We start from the raw sequence: 19,406 nt of genomic DNA on the forward strand, positions 1-19,406 counted from the left end.
CTGGGCTCTGGGGCTGGGAAGAGGACAGTCACAGCCCTTTTGACAAACAGAAACAGAAGGCCCATGATGAAGAAATAAATTTGAGAACCTACATCCTACTGGGCACTGGGCCCGGTGCTGAGGATGCTGTGAGAGCAAAACCAAGTCCCCACAGAACCTTGCAGTCAAGGAATGAACAAGAACATTTCACAGGTTGATGAATGCAGTGAAAGAAGTGAAGGGGGTTATGAGATGGTGACTGTATTTAGGTACCACGGTCAGGGAGGGCGTCCCTGAGGAGGTGACACTTGAGTTGAGACCTAAATCTGAGAAAGGGCCAGATTTGTGAATATGGGGAACTGCCTTTAGGACAAAGGGAACAGCAGGTGCAGTGGCCCTAAGCATGCCTACAGTGGAGTCCAGTGTGGCTGGATCAGAATGAGGGAGATGAGATGAGCTTGGGGAGGTGACAAGGTCTCTCACTGAGGTGCGGCGACAGGAGAGTTTTGAGCAAAGGAAGGAGTGGACTGGGGCAGCATCTTGGGGGTGGGAAGAAGCTAATTCTGGACATATCTGGGAGTGTCTGGCAGGCTAATGGCATTTCATTCTGATGCTGCCCACCTCTTGGGGTTTAGGTGTCACCATTTTCTGGCCTGCCTCCTCACCCCTGTGAGCCCTTCCTCTGCCCCAGAAGCTGCCTGGGACTGGTGTCCAGGCTGCCTGGCCTCTGAGCCTTTTACCCCAACATCCACCATCCTGTGGTTGTGGAAGAGGCCACACCCTCCCCTCCTCAAGTCCTCTGTGGCTCCCTGGTGCTTGGGGAAGGAAGCAGGAAGAGAGGATGATCCCCAGCTCCCTGCTCCCTGCACTCTTGACCTCTCAGATGCCAGTGGGTTTCAGATCCAGCTGGGACTCATATTAAAACGCAGGTCCCAGGCCCACTTCCAGAGGCTCCACTGCCAGCAGGCACTGTGAACCCCCTTGCAAAGCTCTCTGAGCCTCAGTGTCCTCCTTTGTGAGGGCCCCACGCACCGTTCCTCACACGGAGATGGCCCAGCGCAGAGGGGTGAGAGTTTCCTCCCTCATACATCTAACTTTACTTTATATTGAGGATTGTCTTTACTCTGATGGCTTTCCTACTTGCTTGGTCCCACTGTGTCCTTTCATCAATGATGTGATGCTCATTTTTGTGACTTCCTCTTGGGAAATTTTGAAATGTTGCTGGCCTGTGAATTCCACATTCTGGAGTCTACTGGTGGGTAGCCCCAGCTGCAATGCCTGACACAGTAGATGTTCACTGTAGGGTGTGTGAAGGGGTCTGCTGGCATCATTTCTACACACAGCTAACCCCCTGCCATCTTATGGATTCAGTTCGTGCTTTTCTGGCCTCTGGGTGTTGGCTCGTGCTATTCTCTTAGCCTCCAATGCCTTTCCCTCCACCTTCTCCAGTTCCAAGAGTATTCAGCAAACATAGCCACTTACTCTGCACCTGGCCAAGACCCAAAGACGGAAAAGGAGGATGGAGGCCTTCTTGGGTCCCATGGTGCATTGGCACAGGGGGAGGGACAACTTGGGCCCCAGAGAGGGGCCTTTCTGTTCCCAAGTCTCCCTAAGACCTAGTGTTCCTCCCTGCTGGTGCCACTCTCTGGTATCTTTCCATACCCCCAGGGAGCTCCTTTGTATGCGTCTTATTGCCAGATTCTCCTGGGAGGGTAGTGGCATTGTTATCCTACTTTACAAAAGCGGATACTGAGGCTGGAAGAGGTGAGTCTCCCTTTGATAGAGTTGGGATCAAGTCCACGACTGCCTGATTTGGGGTGGAGAGGTTGCTGCAAAGTGTATATGCAGACCTGAGGGGTTTCTGAGCAGGATGCAGGGTGGCTTTCACCTCCAGGGCTCACTCTTGATGCTATCCACCTGAGAATGGCTGAAAAGGAACCATGTTTAGGGAGAGTTTGCAAGATGAGGGGCTTCCTTACACTTGAGAAGGCAATGGGGTCTGTGAAAAAGGCCAGAGTCTGGGGAATGCGTGGGTTTAACTGGTTTCTTTACTGCAGAACTTCTCAGAGCCTTTAATGGACCAGTGTGATTCTCCATGCACAAATGAATGTACTTTCTTGAAGAACCCCTCTTTGCACTGGCTGCCAGGAAGCTCAGAGACAAATTTATGTAAACGGGACTCCGGTCTGTGTTTTAACAGTTAACTCCCTTCCAGCTCGCTCTCTCAGCATTCCTATAACCTGAAGGAAAAAAAAGTGTGTTTTAAAAAGATGACCGGTAAGGGGATATTCACCCTTGGCTTGGTGGTGTCAGCACTACGCTCAGCCAGTGAGCGAACCAGCCATCCCTATATAGGATCGGAACCCATGGCCTTGGTGTTATCAGCACCGCACTCTCCTGAGTGAGCCAGGGGCCAGCCCTGAAGAAAATTTTTTGGAACAAAGCAGGGCATTTTTTTTTGTGGGGGTTGGCTTTTTGATGCTAACCTAAGGCTGGATTAAGTATTATACATAACAATGCTTATGCAATTATTCATCCAGACAGCTTCCATTCCAGGCTCTGGGCTGGAGTGGGGACATCGGCCATCCATGACAGGGATCTGAAATTTGCTCTGAGTCTTCTCAGGCCCTCATCCAAGACCATATCCTATCATTCCTATCCTCCTAGGAGGTCAAGAGGACCTGCTTACTGTCTCCATGTTACTGAAAGGAAACTGAGGCTTCTGTTAGCACCATGTCCAAGATCTCAAGGGTATTAAGTGACTGTGGGGTCATGTCCCACTTCCTGTCCCACTGCTGCTGTTTGCAAAAGCCCTGGGGGAGACAAGACTGCTAAGGGGCTGCTGTGGCCTGGGGGATTCCAGGGGGCAGGAGGTCTCTACTTGAAGCTATCACTGCCAAGACTTTGGTGGCTGGGTGGGGTGGAGTGGTGGAATAAAGCCATCATGAGGGCCTTGCTTGCCCTTACTTACCATGGGGTCTTCCATGCTAAGCCCTTTGCTGCTTGGTTGTGAAGTAGATGGTGTCCCCTACAAGGAGGAGGTTGTCCCTTGCCGGGAACAACCAACCAGCAGGCCCGCCTCTGCCCAAAGTGTTATCAACTCCATACCTGCATGTCCAGCTGCCACTTCCACATCTCCACCTTAGTCTAGGTCCCAGCTGACCCCCACAGCTTTGAGGCCCCATGGTGACTTCTGGGGCCTACTGTGTGACAGCCTCACTGTATGCTCCTTTCCCATGTCTTACTGTGGGAGACAAGTCCCATCAATCTCCTTGTGCTGCCCACCTCAGGGCCTTTGTGGCTCCATCCCTATGCCCGAAGACCCTTGGCTCTGCTCTCCATGCAGCTGGGATCAGACCACGAGGTCTCTGCGTGGCCTCTCATTGCCACTCCTACCCTCCTTTCTCAGCCCTCCTGAGTATGGAAGCTCCATGAGGGCGTGGCCAGTCCCCCTGCAGGTGCTTGAGGGAATGGGTGGTGACAGATCCCACTCAAAGTTGTGAGGACACAGCAGAGTGGGGTGCAGCCCAGTATCTTGAAAACTCTGGAAGGACTATGGTGGCCTGAGCACATGCTTGTGCCAAGGTAGGTCCTGGTAGGCCCCTGTCCCTTAACACAAGAAGTGGCAGCAGGTTGGATAGTTTCCAGGTAGCAGCAGGTGGGAAAGCAAGGTCTAGAGATGTGGAAGATCTGGTTCCAGCTCGTCACTCTCATTCCCTCCAGCTGGGCTTGAGGCCCAAAGCCCAAGGTAGAAGGAAGGGGGATGGGTCAGCAGGATCCAGGGAGGCCCACACACACCCCTGGGTTGAGGCATAACTAAATGTATAGCCCTCCTTTTAAATGTCTCTTCAGAGGGACAAGAGATGACAAACCTAGAACTAGAACTCAGCTGTCTAGTGCAAAAGCACTTAAACTTTCTGCCCAGTTTTCATGTCCACTAAACAGACTAGTTTTCCTTGCAGGAGTCACTCTGCCCTCTGGCTCCCTCATGGTCTTGGTCTTTTCAAAGCAAACTGAGAAGTACCCAAGTAGTTCATTGTGTTGTCTGTGTAGTCACATTGAAATACGTTTTATTTTAGTATAAATTACATTCCTTTATTTTCCCTTTATCATAGTTAGGGAAGGTAGGTAGGTTACATTATGTGTGCATTTCATTGCAGGACGGTAAAGGGGCATGTTACAGAAAGGGGGCAATGAGTCTATAAGGTTGGGAGAAAGTTGGGGCTGTGTCCAGCGCCTGGGCTAGTCAGAGGGGAAGCTGTAGATCTGTCGTGCTGTTAGTACTGTAGTGGACCCAAGCAGGCTTCACCCAGCAGCCTGGAAATTTAACAACAGCTGTTTATCAGTCAGTCCTTTCACTTGCACTAGCTCCCCATCACCACACCAACCCTGTGAAAAGAGAGCTCTGCCTTGCAGCTAACAAAACATGGCATGGAGGAGGGCTGGGCCCCCTGTCCAGGGTTGTACAGTTATTGGCAGGGTCAGGACTAAATCCTAAAACCTAGACTGAGAACTATAAAGTCTGGGATAAAGTTAGCTGTAGAAATGCAAGCACTTCTGTTGTGACAGGGTCAGAGCTGGCTTGTATCTTTTTTGGTGGCTGGCTGTTACAGGGAGCTAACTGGTCAGCCCTGTGCATCTTTGACTTCAAGCTTCCTAGCAGCCAAAGAGAGAAGTGGATAATTCCCACTGGAGTCTCAGTGGCCATAACAGAAGAAACCAGCTATTTGGATGCTGGGAGCTGAGAAGACTTGCTCCTCAGAAGTGAACATTGCAGGATGTGGTGGGTGACATTCTACTGCTCGTACCACAAATACCTGAAATGGTTTGGCCATTATGATCACCCAACCCCAATATGACTCTAAGGTAGGCCCAGCAGCAGCTACTTGCTGGCCTGGCTTGATCTTTGAGGCAGGTGGAATAGAGGGCATGTAAAAAAAGGGGGAACCTGAAGCCCCCAAGTGTTCCTGCAGCTGCTGACACAGCCCCAGGGTTTGGGCTCTGCTCCTGTCACCTCTCTCCTACCACACAGCTCACCCAGACAGGCATTGATTGGCTGGTCCTTCCACACACAGCCAGTGCTCCTGAGTCCTGCTCTGGGCCATACAGGTTGGGGCTATTGCCATAGCTGGGTTATCCTGCCCCTATGCCCTCACTAGCCTCACCAACCTGGGCAGAGCCTGTGGCATGGCCCCTCAAGGATAGGCCCAAGGATACCCTCACTGTCAGGCAGCACAGCAGTTGACATACTGGCTCTGATCCATGGCAGGTGGAGTTCAGATCATGGCTCTGGGCAAGACCAATGCAGGTACTGGGGTGGCGCTCTCATGCACAGGGCTCCTGTGGGGAGTTGGGAGAACTCCTGACCCATGCTCAGCCAGCAGGAAGGCGGCAGCCGGGGCTGCCTATGGGTGAGGAGGAGGAATCCTCTTTTCATTGCCTGCTCAGCAGTTCCTCAGCTGCTGGGGGTGGAGCTGGCACGGAGGGCCTCACAGTCAGAGTGAAACCAGCGGCTTTGCTGGTTAATCTCTGCGCTCACACTGGGGACTGGGCCCAGAGCGGAACTGAAAGGGAGACCAGGCCTGTTCCCCTCCTGGCCTGGCCTACTTCCTCCCAGTGCTCTTGAAGGCCGAGAGCCAACCGGGAGGTTGAGGAGCAGGCAGGGCCAACTGGAAAAGCAGGAGAAGGAAGTAGTTATTTGTACCTTACCCATTTTGTACACAGGAAATGGAGGCTTTGAGGGCTGGCTGACTGTGCAAACAGCCCAAAGACCAGAGGCCCCACACCCCATGCACCCCAGCATGTCCAGTACTAGTGTGGTCATCGTGTGAGACCCACTCTACCCCACCCTATCCTGGCTGCAAGACCTTTGGGAGCAGGGAGTGAAAGCACCTTGACTTGTGCTGGTCCCTTGGGGCTAGGATCTATTAGTTGGCTTGGCCCCTTCCAGCCTCCTTCCCTCTTCTGACATTAGTGAAATGATGCAGTAAACCGTGGTAAACGTTAGTAGTGGTTCTTAAGTGGCTTGTTACTCTCCTCCAGCCTGCTGTGGGTGGGCCCAGACTGGAAAGGGCCCAACTTTGGCCAGGCCAGTGGATCACAATCCTGCTATCAGAGGTGCCTGATACCCTGGTGTCCAAATCAAGGTTAAGCATAAATTTCTGGGGATCCACTCTTGCACTCCCTTTTGGAAGGGCAACCCGTGTCCAAGATGTACCTTTTTGGGCTGAGGTGGAGGTCAGATCCCCTGAAGCCACTGGTGCCAGGAACATGCCTCTGGGCCTGCCTTTTGTTTCCACACCCCCCACCCCCAACTGAGCAGGCTTGTTAGTGGCTGTGGTGTATTCCAGGAGCACCCTGGCTGTCTCCCGGCCTTGGGGGAGGGAGGGAGCCCATCTCTGTCTATTCCCCACCTGATCTCTGGATCCTCCCTTTCCCCCTTTATCTTCTTTTGGCCTTTACGGGAAGCAGCCATCATATCAGTCTTATCACAAGAGGAAGTAGAGGAAAGGAGATCAGGGAAGGGGCGACCTCCCTTCTAAGAAAACTCCCACCCAGAAGCTGGCTCCTGGGTTATAGGGTGCCCAGCTGGGTTGAGTCAGGATCTGGAAGAGATGCTCCTGCTGGCAAAGGGGTAGATAGCAATTTCCTACTCACTCTGCAGCCCTGTATGTTGGAAGTCTTGGGAGATTTGGGGGCTGAACTTTTATGTGGCTTTATGGCTGGCTATAACTTGGGCCAGCCATGCTAGGCTTTGCCCCTTTGAATTTGGTGTGATGAGGGAGTCAGCAGCCACGTCACCTAGCTGACCAGGGAGCTCTCTGCTCCACCAGTGAAAAGAGTTGTCAGCAGGAAAACATGTTGAAGATTCCTGGAATGTCCACAGGTCCAGGCAGCGGGGGGGGGGGGTTGCGCACCTGGGAGGGTTGGCCCTCAGCCAGGAGGGGTTTCTTGGGACCTCAGTGTGGATGGTGCTTAAGAGGCTGCAGGTGAAGAGCATTCTGGGGCCTCACTCGGCTCAACATGCCTGCTCAGCAGCAGCATGAACACTCACTTTGCAAGCAGGGCTCTTGGGGACAAACTCAGAGGCCTAAGTGGGGGAAGAGCCATCAGGGACATGCCTTGAGTGCCCCCTCTTGGTCTCCTAGAGCTCAAAGCTTAAGCTACAAGCAGCCTGCTCCAGCATCCAGGAGGTCCGGCGATGTACACGTCTGGAGATGCCTGACAACCTCTATACCTTCGTGCTGAAGGTAAGTGACAGGACTTTTCACACCTGGGGTACTACATACACACGCTCCTCAGACCCACACAACTGGTTCCTTTCCTCTCTGCCAGGTAAAGGATCGGACAGACATCATCTTTGAGGTTGGAGATGAGCAGCAGCTGAACTCATGGATGGCTGAGCTCCGGGAGTGCACAGGCCGAGGGTGAGGCCCCACCCCTGGCACAGCCTTTACCGCTACCCCTGACCTACAACAGCTCTGTAACCCAGCTTCTTCTCCAGCAGGCTGGAGAGCACAGATGCAGAGATGCACATTCCTTCAGCCCTGGAGCCCAGCACGTCCAGCTCCCCAAGGGGCAGTACCGATTCCCTGAACCAAGGTGAGCAGGGCCTGGCTGTTGTCCTCTGGGTATGTTGGAACCCAGCTTCAGCCAAGGACATAAGGCACCCACCAAGAGGTCACCATCACCCATCTTCTCTACCAGGGGCTTCTCCTGGGGGGTTGCTGGACCCTGCCTGCCAGAAAACGGATCACTTCCTGTCCTGCTACCCCTGGTTCCATGGCCCCATCTCCAGAGTCAAGGCAGCTCAGCTGGTTCAGCTGCAGGGCCCCGATGCTCACGGCGTGTTTCTGGTGCGGCAGAGTGAGACGCGGCGTGGGGAGTATGTGCTCACGTTTAACTTCCAGGGCATAGCCAAGGTATGGGCAGGGTGGGTGGGGCTGTGCTACCCTTCCCTCTCTGGAGCTCGGGGCCCTTGGGAAACAGTCTGAGCTCACTGTCCTTGTCTCTTCCTGCAGCACCTGCGCCTGTCACTGACAGAGCGGGGCCAGTGCCGAGTGCAGCACCTCCACTTTCCCTCTGTCGTGGACATGCTCCACCACTTCCAGCGCTCGCCTATCCCGCTCGAATGTGGCGCAGCCTGTGATGTTCGGCTCTCCAGCTATGTGGTCGTCGTCTCCCAGCCACCAGGTGTGAACATGCTGCCTTTTGCTAAAGGGGGTGGCTGACACAGGGAAACCAGATAGAGGGTAAAAGCTTGCTGTAGGCCAAGGAGTATAGAGATTTTATTCTGTGTCTTGTCAGCACTTTCTGTCCAGACTGACGGTGTGATCTCTCTCTCTTGGTCGCTTATCCCAGGTTCCTGCAACACTGTCCTGTTCCCTTTCTCCCTCCCTTGCTGGGATTCAGAGCTGAGCCTTCCTCATCTTAGCTCTTCTGGCTGTCCCCGGGGGCTCAGCCCAGAGAGTCTCCCAGGCCGATCTTCACCCCCAGAGCAGATCTTCCATCTGGTGCCTTCACCCGAGGAACTGGCCAACAGCTTACGGCACCTGGAGCCTGAGCCTGTGAATCGAGCCCGGGACTCGGACTATGAAATGGACTCATCATCCCGGAGCCACCTGCGGGCCATAGACAATCAGTACACACCTCTCTGACTGGCAGTGAAGACAAGCCTCAACAGATGCCCTAAGGAGCACAATCAGAGATGTGAACTCATGAATGTAATGATCTTTCTTTCCTTCCTTCCAGAGAGAGATTTAAGGGACACTGTTACCTGCTCATTCCAGTTTGGATGTGACCCTTCTGTTAGGCCTGTTAAAGGGCCTCCTGTAAGTTCCATCCATCACCTGGCTTTCTCTTTATTGTTTACAGATGTAGTTCTTGTTCACAGATGGCAATAGCTCTTGCCCTGGGTCGCTAAGACAGGTCCCCGTCACTTTGAGGAGGAGGTGGGGTGAGGGCCAGAGCTGGCAGTGGAAACTTGTTCTCTTTTTCACTGACACAACTGATGACAGAGTTTCTACTGGGGGGGCAAAGGAGGTCACCATCAGGAAGCCCAAAACACTAATAAGCCCTGGATTCTCATATGGTTTTCCCATTGTAGCTTCAGTCCACCTGGCAGGCCCACCGTATCTATGCCACAGATGATCACACCTAATCCTGCTTCTACTCTCAGCTTTAGGACAAAAGCTCTGTCAGAGAGACGAGCTAAAGGTCAAAAATGATTTTAAACATTTTACCTCAGATTAATTTTTCAAAGGATTCAGGTTTCAAAACTAATCCATTGCTTACTTCATTGCACTGTTTCAACAAATACCCATGGGATTTTGTAGACAGCTATGCAAACCCTACTTGACTAGTTCACGGCCTGAGCCAGCATGCTTGGCTTCCTTCCTTGTCTTTTGCACCCTCAGGACAGTCACCAGCTGCTGAGTAGCCACCGTCCTTCCTAAATGTAGAGAAGCGAAGTATGTCACCCTTTCAGGGAAATTCAGGCAATTACTGAGATAAGAGGGTGGCAAGGAACAGTTCTACCCTGGTGCCTTATGAATAAATAAAAAACTGGATTCTGGTTTATAGCAGCTTTATAGCAGGAGTTAAATTAACAGGTTGGGGGAGGGACAAGCAAAAAGAGAAGGAATCCTGGGCCTCTTCTAGTAAACCCTTCACCAACAGGGCTAGCTCAGAGCCCCCCAAGCATCCAAAGGCTTATTAAATTAGCCCACAAGTGGGTTTTAGGCTCCTTTTTGAGCCAAAATGGAAGCTAGGAATCTGGTACCATAGCTAATGAGAAAGTCTTTTGATAGCCCACAATCAGTGTTCTGTTCTGGCTGGTTACTGCTTCATTTGATGAAGAATGTGTGTCCATGCACACACGGGCACACACAATGTCCACCATCCAGGGCGGTCCTGAAGTCAAATCTCCATCTATACTTGCTTTTCACAAGTGAGACAATTCACTGGGGGGGCTGGCTCCTCCCAGAAACTTGGTGTGGAGGTTCAGAAACAAGGGGGGCAGTGACAGAGGAGTCAGCTGCTCCTGGGTGCCAGCAGAGCCATTCAGTACAGCTATTAGGCTCACCACAGTGGCTTCTAGGAAACTAGGAGTTTAGCATAGCTTAACATTTACAGATACACCAATCGGAAGCTAAAATGAAACCACGACCTACAATATTGCCTGCTTACCTGGGGGGAGGGTTTGGTCTGCTCCCTCTAGTTATTATTCTCTGTACTCCCAAGAGGTTAGACTTCCATTTCTAGAATTTCCTGGCTTTTTGTGGGGGGAGGAACCACCTCTATAACACTTTTAAAACCAGCACACCTGAGTTTTTTCATGGCAAAATAGATCCAACACTGATCCCGATGTGTGGTCCATTTTTAAGGACACCTGTCTATTTTCTGAATAAAGCAGGTTCCTCTAGAAAATGAATGCTAAGATTTGTGAAACAAAGTAGTAAACAATATTCTTGTTCTGTTTTGTTTTCTTTTGGCAGCTGGCCGGTACAGGGATCCGAACCCTTGACCTTGGTGTTACAACACCATGCACTAACCGGCCATCCCTCTGGGTTTCTTTTTTAAAAGAGAAAGCTCATAGAAAGTCAAGGCTGATGAATCACTGGTCCAGATTTTTCTCCCATCTATATAGGAGAAGGGCCGGGTAGATAGTAAATTCCCTCTCTCCAGCCAGTGGCACTCGTCTCTTAGCAGCCTCTCAACATACATCTCAGGTAGTGCAAACTCGGCAGATCTCACCTACTGGCTACAAAAAACAAGCTAAGATTCTGTGACAGAACTGGAAGTCACCTACCTCCAGACTGCTTCCTTTCAAAACACATCCAAGTTACCAGGACAGCTCACACACATCCTGACAAAAAGCCCCGTCATGGCCCTGGGAAGAAGGGACACTAAGCCAGTGCTTTTTCTTTCTGCTAGAACAGGTCCAGTCGGAGGAAGTGGAGCAGTTGGTGCCTGGGCTTGAGGCCCTCACAGGTATGGGCAGCAATGTGGGGCAGGCACCCTGCTGCTAGCCCACCACAGGCATAGTACATTCAACCACCCTCCTTCCAGTCCTGATGTGACCAGCACTGGCCACATGAGCCCAAGCCAGCAACTTCCACTGAGAGCCAAGGCTCTGAGCACCAAACTAGACAGTAAGCGCCAGGATCCCTCCAGTGAGCTCTGATTGCAGATCACAAGTATAGCTTGTCAGCTCCCAGCACCATCACTTCCTTCATCTAACTTTATTGAACTTTTACAAACAGTCACCAGCACCAAAGAATTAAGTCAACTAACCTGCCTTGAATTTTAGACCAGCAGTCCATATGGCTTTATCTGGTATAAATCTTCTGCCTTTGATCATTTCTGGACCATGTAGGAAAAAAGAATAGCAATCATTAAAATCTTGGGCCAGAGAACACTATTTTTAAAATAACAGTTTCTTAACTTAAATGATTTTTTTCAAAGGCCTTGCACTTTTCCGAGGGTTGCCTGAGATTCCTTCATGCTCTTTCTTCAGGGCTAAGTCTTTTATTGCAAATGCCACGTTAGCTCTAACATCTCCCAGAGACCAGAGGAGCTTGATAGTATATTTTATCCACTGCCTCTTAACAAGGACACATCTGACATCCAGTGTTTGGTTGGAATAAGCAGCACATATGATAACACAAGTAGATTCATCTTGTATCATTATAGGCAGAAGTTATTTGGCAAATTTTTATGTATTGTTTATGTACTGTACAAGTAACTTATTCTTGAATAATACAAGTTTTGCTATAATGTACAAATTGCTATATGTGAATTAAAGAGTTTTCAGAATCTTGATTTGTTGCCACAATACTTAAAGGCTCTGTTAAGATTATGGGCTTTCTACAAACCCTTACCCAGCTCCAAAACTTACTTTTCCCTTTATCCTCCTCCCACAATTTGGGGATATTAACAAATACTTATGAGTCTATATCAATAAGCTGCTTTGTACATCTTTGTGTCTTTTCGGCCTTTCTGTCCTGTGGATTTCTTTATTACATCTTTTTCTTAAAAGTGTTTCCTGCCCCCTACTGGTAAAAACAGACATGCTTGAATTGGGACAACTCCCAATTACCACTCATTTTGGTTCTGGAGATGTTAAAGGCAGCTTACAGAATCAGCATCAGCCTTAGGATGTGGAATTTCAATGCTGCCCAACTCTGGCCAGCCTTCCTCCTCCTAGAGTATGATACCTTGAACCAGAACTGAGGTTGAAGAAACATCATTTGACAACTACCTTCCAGGATATTAAAAACACACTCAGCCTACCTGCCTTGATATTAAGTATCCTCCAGTAGAAGTAGCTTATACAAACACACGCTAACTTTATCAGTTTTTAAAACTTTTTTTATTTTTTAATTTTTTTTAAGTTTTTATTTTATATTATCTACAAAGTAAAAGTTTTTCCCTTAACTTAAAAGTTGAACCACTGTAGACAGTGATCACCTCAAACTTGATTTATAAATAATAATCCGTCAGTTTGACGGTAAGAATTTACTGAACCTTTGTCAAGTTTAGTAAAAGGGCGTTCCAAGTCTTGATTTTTTTTTTTTTTAAAGCAGTAATAGCAGCAAGAATCACTCTTGTTACTTCTTTTGCTAGCTCATGTGTTCACGACTTTCAAGGGTCATTAAAAAATAAATAACTTCCAGTTTTGGCAAGCAGAGCTGGGGTACTTGCGGGACTTTGAAACAGCATGTGGAATTATGGAACAGCCCACAAGTTCCTAAATGCCTCTACTCGGTCCAAATATCTTCCACTGCAAGTGAACTGTTAGCATTCCTAGTGGATGTTACAAGAAATCAACATATATATATTTTAAAAACAAAATAAATGAAATTCTAGTTTTCTGTGCTTCCAGTTGGTAGAAGCAGTAGAAGGGAGGAGGGAATTTGGCCTTTCGGTTCCTCCAGCGCAGCCTTACAACTGCTGTTGGTGGTGGGCTTGTACTGTAAAAAAGAAAAGTGAATATTTAAACAGAAAACTGGCAACACTGCACATTAGCCTAGTGTCTCTGCAGCACATGACTGTGAACTATCCTTGTGCTAGCTGAACAAGACTCAAAATTTATTTTCCCCTCCCATCTGCACCAAGGTGGGGAGGGGTAGGTGGGTGGGGAGAAACAAACCAGTCAGACGTAAAACCACTTCAGATAAAACTCCCAGAAGACCTGTTGCTCGTGGAGTGGGGAAAAAGGCCATAACATACCCCCTCCCCAAATATTAGCCAAGCACCAGTACTGCTTTCAGAATGAACTATCACCATGCTAGCCATCAAGTATTAGAGCACAATCACGGGACGTTCTCTCCCTGGCAGGGCACAGGCTGGTGCTAACACTACACTTGAAACCAGTCCATACACAGCACTTTCTCAGCAGTAGTCTTCTCCGGAGCTACAATCAAACTCTGCCGTGGTAATAACCCCCCACATGTCAGACTATTGGGATTCAGGAAGGAAAACACTGCCCTGCCCAGCCTATCATAACAAGGAAGGCCAACTGAGTCCTAGGCATGCATCAGCTACACAGAATGCTGCTGCTGCTCATCAAGCCAAATCCTGTATACCATCAGAACACACACAGACTCAGCTCCCAGAAGCCTCAGGCCCTAGCACTGAACATCACAGTCCCTCCTGTGCACACACTTGGATGGGTCTTGCTAGCTCTCAAATGCGGGGCTTGAAGCACTGGCCCCACCTGCCATTCGACCTGTGCGAGCAGAATGCTTTGGGGTGCCCGGCGGCCCCTGCACACACACGCCTCACCTGAAGGGTGCGTCATATAAGGGAAATGCGCTGTTGTCGAGACTGGAATGGGCTGTAGTGCACTTTGAGCGAGGGCGGCCTGGGGACCGCCGGGTGGCTGTGTCGTCATTAGCATCATTGGCGCATGGGCAGTTGGATGAGAAGGAACCATTCCTGACTGTACATGAGCCTGAAACAGAGAGCTCTTTTACGCATACAGGCAACATCTCCGGCTTAAACAACATGTCAACTATGTTCCTTTCACTGGGCTGGGACTCGGGAAAGGGCAACAGTGTGCCTCAGGGCACCATTCTTTTCTCTGGGGACACTCCCTAGTGGATCATCAATTCACCTAAAGACATGCTTCACCTTTCAGCAGATCCAGCAAGGCTGGGGAAGCAGGCACTAAATTAGCCTGGGTAAAAGTCAGGGCTACAATATCCTAGCTGTCAACATTTCTGATCATTGTGTTCTATGTATGGGGCAAGGTCTTCACAAAGATCAGACCCCTGATCCAAGGGCACCTTTCTCAATATGACGCAAAATGCAATGATGCTTCAGAATTTGGCTTCCATTTGGGGCCTAAAGTAGTACAGATTAACACTGCTTTCAAATAAGAAAACAGACTGCTACATTATAAGCAGGAACCGTCAAATTCCATTGTCTGGATTACTCAGACTTCTCATTTGCTTCTCCCCTCTGCTTCTGGTCTGCTCACCAGACAGTAAGGAGAAGAGACTCTTAGGCACCCCTTACTCTCTAAAAGATGCTGATGGAGCAGGAAGAGGAGAAGGTTGCAGTTAAGGCTCCAGTGAGATGGGAAGGAGCAATCTGAAATTACCTGAGCCAGCCCGGTATCCCTATACCAAGTGATATCAAGTTCAATCTGATCTCCCTGTCAAGTTGGAAAGGTGATTCTAGTCAGCCCAAATAGCTGGATCCCAGCTCTGCAGGGGTTTGGCAGGGCCAGGAAGAGCCCTTGTTTTTTGCCTCCCATACTGTGCACTGACCCAGACCACTATAAGTCTGGAATGAAATGCTGTTTTTACTCTCATGTTCAAACAGACTTATGGCATATTTGGGCTTCCCTGTGTTAACTTTCAGCACAAAAACACAAAAGTGAGTTTAGGGACCCCAACTTGCAAGTAAGTTCACATACTTACTTAGCCACCAGCCTCTGCTAGACATCTACAGGACGCCAGCTCTCATGAAGCGATTCCAGCAAACCACGCTGGCCCACACTGACAGACCAGCTCCCCTCCCCACTATCAGAAGCAAACGAACTGCAGTGCACTACACTACAGAGCCTAAACTTTGCAGGGTGAGGACGCCCAAGCTTCCCAGAGCTGTGGACCTCTAGTTACAAGGTAGCCTTCTCAAAGATAGATCCACCTGAGTCGCACCTCTAGCCCACACCTCACCAGAGCCTCACTGGCGCACTGTGACAGGAAATGGAATTCAATGAGGTGGGTCTCACTTAGACCCGCCTAAGAAGAGTTATGAAAGTAGAAGAGACAGCTAATACAGCCAATTCACCCTTTACAGCCCCAAGGAGGGCCTCAAGGACATGGTTAGAAGCCAACTTCAGTGCAGCTCCTTTTCCTCGTTAAGACCATCCAACTTGGCCTGGGATTGCACTGGACCTTTGTCAGCAGCTGATGCAGACAGCAAACACTGAGATGGCAACCACACCTTTCAACCCTTAGAAGCTTACACTGGAGGTGAGCTCCAAAGTGCTTTCAGGGCTGCTCTTTAAGAAAAATGGGAACACTGGGTGCTTCCAGCTTCTAGTTATACTGCATTAGTTACACCAATGTGCAAGGCCAACCCCTCTCAAGAAATACAACATATGGTCAAAGTGGATGTATGGATAATCAGAGATAACAATTGAAGAGATTTCTCTGGAACTCATGTGACTAACATTCAAGCTGACAGGCCCCCAGGATAGTCACCTCAGAGATCTGAGAATCTGTGAAGGCCCATCATCCCTGCCAGCCTTCTGTGTATGTGTATGGAGGAGTGTATATAAATGTACACACACATATAGCAATGAAGCTATACAGACATAGCAAAGCAGACAAAGAAAGCAAAGAAGGACTGGGTTGCATTCCAGAGTCAAAGATATTTTTAAGGTCTCAGTTGGGAGACATTAAAGGACAAACCAATCAGCAATTTCACTGATTCCATTACAAAACCACATAAACATTCATTTAGGGCCAGATCACGTGTATTTAAGTGGGAAAAGGGAGACAGGCAAATGGCATCACACAGAGGGTTTCCTAGCTTGGACAGCATCTGGCTCTTTGCTACTTATCTGATAACTTTCGTATTCTACTTGGTCTTCACGGAAAGTTGGCTAAAGCTAGTTTACCTGAGGTACGTGGGCCATGTGGGGTGGATTGGTATATGCCGGCTGAACATGAGAAGGATGGATTGCAAAGACGGTCTGTTGTGCTGCTGGGAAACTGTTCTGAGGTGATTGCGTATTGGAGGCAGGTGTCATGGAAGGTGGGGTTGGCGCGAGCCCCGCGTGGTAAATGGCTGACTGCTGCTGTGGACTGGCCAGATGGAGAGCCTGGGCAGCTTGGTGCTGATGATGCTGCAAAACAATGAGAAAGAATCGAGAGGAAAACTCCTTTAATGAAAAGTAGTTACGGGTTACACACAAAGCTGAGCTTTGCATGTGAAAACAGGCTACCTGGGCCTAAGATGAAGAGCCCTGGAAAGTACAAGAGAATGCACACGGTGGTAAAAGCAGGGTTGGGGAGGTACCTCCTATCCAGACATGGCTTTGGGGGTGCAGAAGCCTGATCCTCAGCCTGGCAGTTACAAGCCCCCAAACAAGCAGAAGTCAAACCAGACTACTGCCCCAGGGAATTGACAGATGTCAAAGAGATCCTTAACTGCCTCCATTAACAAACATGATAAAAGAATAGGAAAAAAACCTCATCACATAAACTTTAGGAATAAAACTTAAGAAGTCCCAAGCAAATAGGCATTTGCTTTATGCTAAATTATGAACTTTATTTATCTATTTATCTTTCTTAAAGATGACTAGTAAGGGGATCTTGACCCTTGGCTTGGTGTTGTCAGCACCACACTCAGCCAGTGAGCGAACCGGCCATCCCTACACAGGATCCGAACCCGTGGCCTTGGTTTTATCAGCACCGCACTCTCCCGAGTGAGCCATGGGCCGGCCCCTAAATTATGAACTTTATATTGGATTTTTCCACACTAATGTAAGTTTCCAGAGTTATCCTTATTCTCAATATGTACCTTAATGTGATTTAAAAAACAAAACTAAAAACCAGCCCAGGGGCACAACTGTATGCTGGTCACATGAAGGTGGACATGCTGTGTGTTCTGATTATGTGGTACCCTGCACCTTGCTTGGGCACTGAAGAAAGCACTCAGTAACTAGAACAAGGAAGTAATTGTATGCAAGCCACTGAGTGTCCCTTTACCTGAACAGGACTGGGAGCAGGATGACTTCCACCATGCTGGCTTTGCTGCTGTCCAGTGGGGGTAGCTGAAGGCTGAGGATGTGGAGTATGTGGGTGCAGGGTAGCATTAGGGTGCGCGTACTGCTGAGCAAGGGAGCCTGTGGAAACTAGAGCGAAAGAAAAAGGAACATATACAAGCAGCATGTATGCTGACCTTTTTTATTACTCCTCTATGCCTCATCAACTGAGCTTTCTTGATGGATTTTCAATGCCTAACTCATGCCACTACCGATCTCTAGTGGACTCCATTTAAACCATCCATTGTCTTGAAAAAATATGAAATTATTGCTTAACAATCAGACTAGCATTTGATTCATAAGATAATATAGCTGTATACATTATATTAAAATCTAATTAGTTTGAATTTACTCCTAAATTAGTCACTAGGTTCTCCTGACAAGGCAACTTTAAAAAGCATAGGCAGAAACAACTCAAACAATCCCATGCACATACACACATGTGCACTCTCTTTAGCTCAAGGCCATCATCTGGCTAACCTCACCATGCTACTGCCCTGGAGCTGGCAGAATGTCCTGTAGGAACAGACTATATACTGGGGCTGGGGGATGGGCTGTATAAGGTATGTGGCAAGATCAGGGCTCCATCAGAGCTGAATGACTATAGTCTCTCTCAGCCAATCACAGGAGCCACTCTGCCACTCAGTTTGTTCCCCTGGCCCTACTCAAGGATCTCCCATCTTTGCTTTATACAATCTAGTAGATGAAACTACCTAAACTATGTTTTTTAAAAAAGGAATTCCCTTCAAAACACCCCAGCCCTTTAGAAAGAATTTTACTACCTAGAATAACTTCAAGGAAATATGATGGGCCAGTTTAAGTTCAAACGTGTTCATTAAAGAGAAGAACCCAAAGCCAATTCTTTATCAGTCTCAGCATGGGCCATGCCTTGGTACAAAACAGGGTGATTAGGTACAAATTTGTCCATGTCTTCCAAAAACAGCAATTTGAGAATCAAAAGCACAATAAGATGGCTAACACACTGAAACACATCTAACATTAATGTGGCAATGAGCTGAGAACAGTGCTCTCAAGATGTAGCTCTAAACAAGACATGATTCTCAGCCCTCTCGTAAGAAATGAATCCTAAATCCCTTAGAAGCTTAGCCCATACACAGAAACAGAACTCCAAAATAGTTCTTCGTATTCTTCATATAACATGTTAGCAAACAGACATTATGGGGGACTGACAGGGGAGAAGCAAGCACTGCTTTGGGATCATGCACCCTAACTCCAGCAGTCTAATAAGCAAGGCTGCCAAGAGTTCCAGCATGGATGACTCTGGGTATATCCCATGTAAATGGTATGCAGAGGGTTAGGCACATGAAGCAGTTCTGTAATGCTTAGTATTGTAGGGCTAAGGGCCACCAACACTCCAGCCAGCCTAAATAGTTATGTCTCCAATTGCAAATGTGAAGGAAGGGCAAGGCGAAGAGCCAGTGCTAGGATCACCTGTGCATCCACTGCCAATGCCACAGCTGGCACTAATATTCTTTACTACTCAGTTTAGACTGAACAAAGCAGTTTTGTTTATACATTGGGAAAATTTTCCAGACTCTAACAGTTAACATACAATAGAACTTTTAAACAAGAAAATTGTGGCAAAATGTTTTGAATGTTTTTAAGAGTAGCGACTATTTTCTGAGAGCTGGGGAAATTGTGTGGTGTGTTCACTGTCTTCTTGAGCTTCACAGTCCCATTCGTCTATGAAAGCAGCCACTTTCTTCTACCTCATTAGCTTATTAAAAGGCCATGCTTCACCATCAAACTCATTAAGTGCCCCAAATTGTGTAGGCACTGACTTGATCTGAAAGACTTGACATAGTACTGGCCAGCCCCCAATAAAATAAAATAAGACAAAAGAAAAGAAAACAAAGACTTCACATAAATTTTGAACATGACTTTTTGGTTCCTGTAAAAATTTTACTCTCATTTTAAAAATTTATTTTTGAATAATTAAAAGTCACACATATGTAGTGGCTACTGTATTGAACAGTGCAGTTGTGTAGCACATTCCATCATAACAAAAAGTTCTATTGGATAGTGATGTCTAGAGTCGTCATTATTTTTAAACCATTAGCATTAAAATCGCACCATCCCCCCATCCAGCTTCTTAAATGTTTCATTTGTAGCAATACTA

General features: G+C 48.4%; 2 protein-coding genes across 8 annotated transcripts in view; one reads left to right on the forward strand and one right to left on the reverse strand.

Moving 5' to 3' along the window:
* The window catches only part of SH2B3 (SH2B adaptor protein 3), a 34,798-nt gene extending 23,111 nt beyond the window's left edge, over positions 1–11,687 (forward strand). Inside the window, exons 3-8 of the mRNA XM_063086217.1 lie at positions 7,128–7,229; positions 7,315–7,406; positions 7,487–7,581; positions 7,687–7,901; positions 8,001–8,172; positions 8,341–11,687. Coding sequence (XP_062942287.1) covers positions 7,128–7,229; positions 7,315–7,406; positions 7,487–7,581; positions 7,687–7,901; positions 8,001–8,172; positions 8,341–8,636 — 972 coding nt within the window. The 3' untranslated portion in view covers positions 8,637–11,687. The remainder of the gene's footprint in view (positions 1–7,127; positions 7,230–7,314; positions 7,407–7,486; positions 7,582–7,686; positions 7,902–8,000; positions 8,173–8,340) is intronic.
* Positions 11,688–12,396: 709 nt separating this feature from the next.
* ATXN2 (ataxin 2) overlaps positions 12,397–19,406 on the reverse strand; it is a 111,031-nt gene continuing 104,021 nt past the window's right edge. For 6 of the 7 annotated variants that reach the window (XM_063086741.1, XM_063086746.1, XM_063086744.1 and 3 more), the window contains 4 exons: positions 17,211–17,356; positions 16,118–16,345; positions 13,768–13,936; positions 12,397–12,953 (listed from right to left, as the gene is read on the reverse strand). In XM_063086741.1, coding sequence (XP_062942811.1) covers positions 12,925–12,953; positions 13,768–13,936; positions 16,118–16,345; positions 17,211–17,356 — 572 coding nt within the window. In that variant the 3' untranslated portion in view covers positions 12,397–12,924. The remainder of the gene's footprint in view (positions 12,954–13,767; positions 13,937–16,117; positions 16,346–17,210; positions 17,357–19,406) is intronic. The other variant, XM_063086745.1, reaches the window with a different exon arrangement.

This window comes from Cynocephalus volans, chromosome 2 (assembly GCF_027409185.1).
Source record: "Cynocephalus volans isolate mCynVol1 chromosome 2, mCynVol1.pri, whole genome shotgun sequence".
Taxonomy (NCBI): domain Eukaryota; kingdom Metazoa; phylum Chordata; class Mammalia; order Dermoptera; family Cynocephalidae; genus Cynocephalus; species Cynocephalus volans.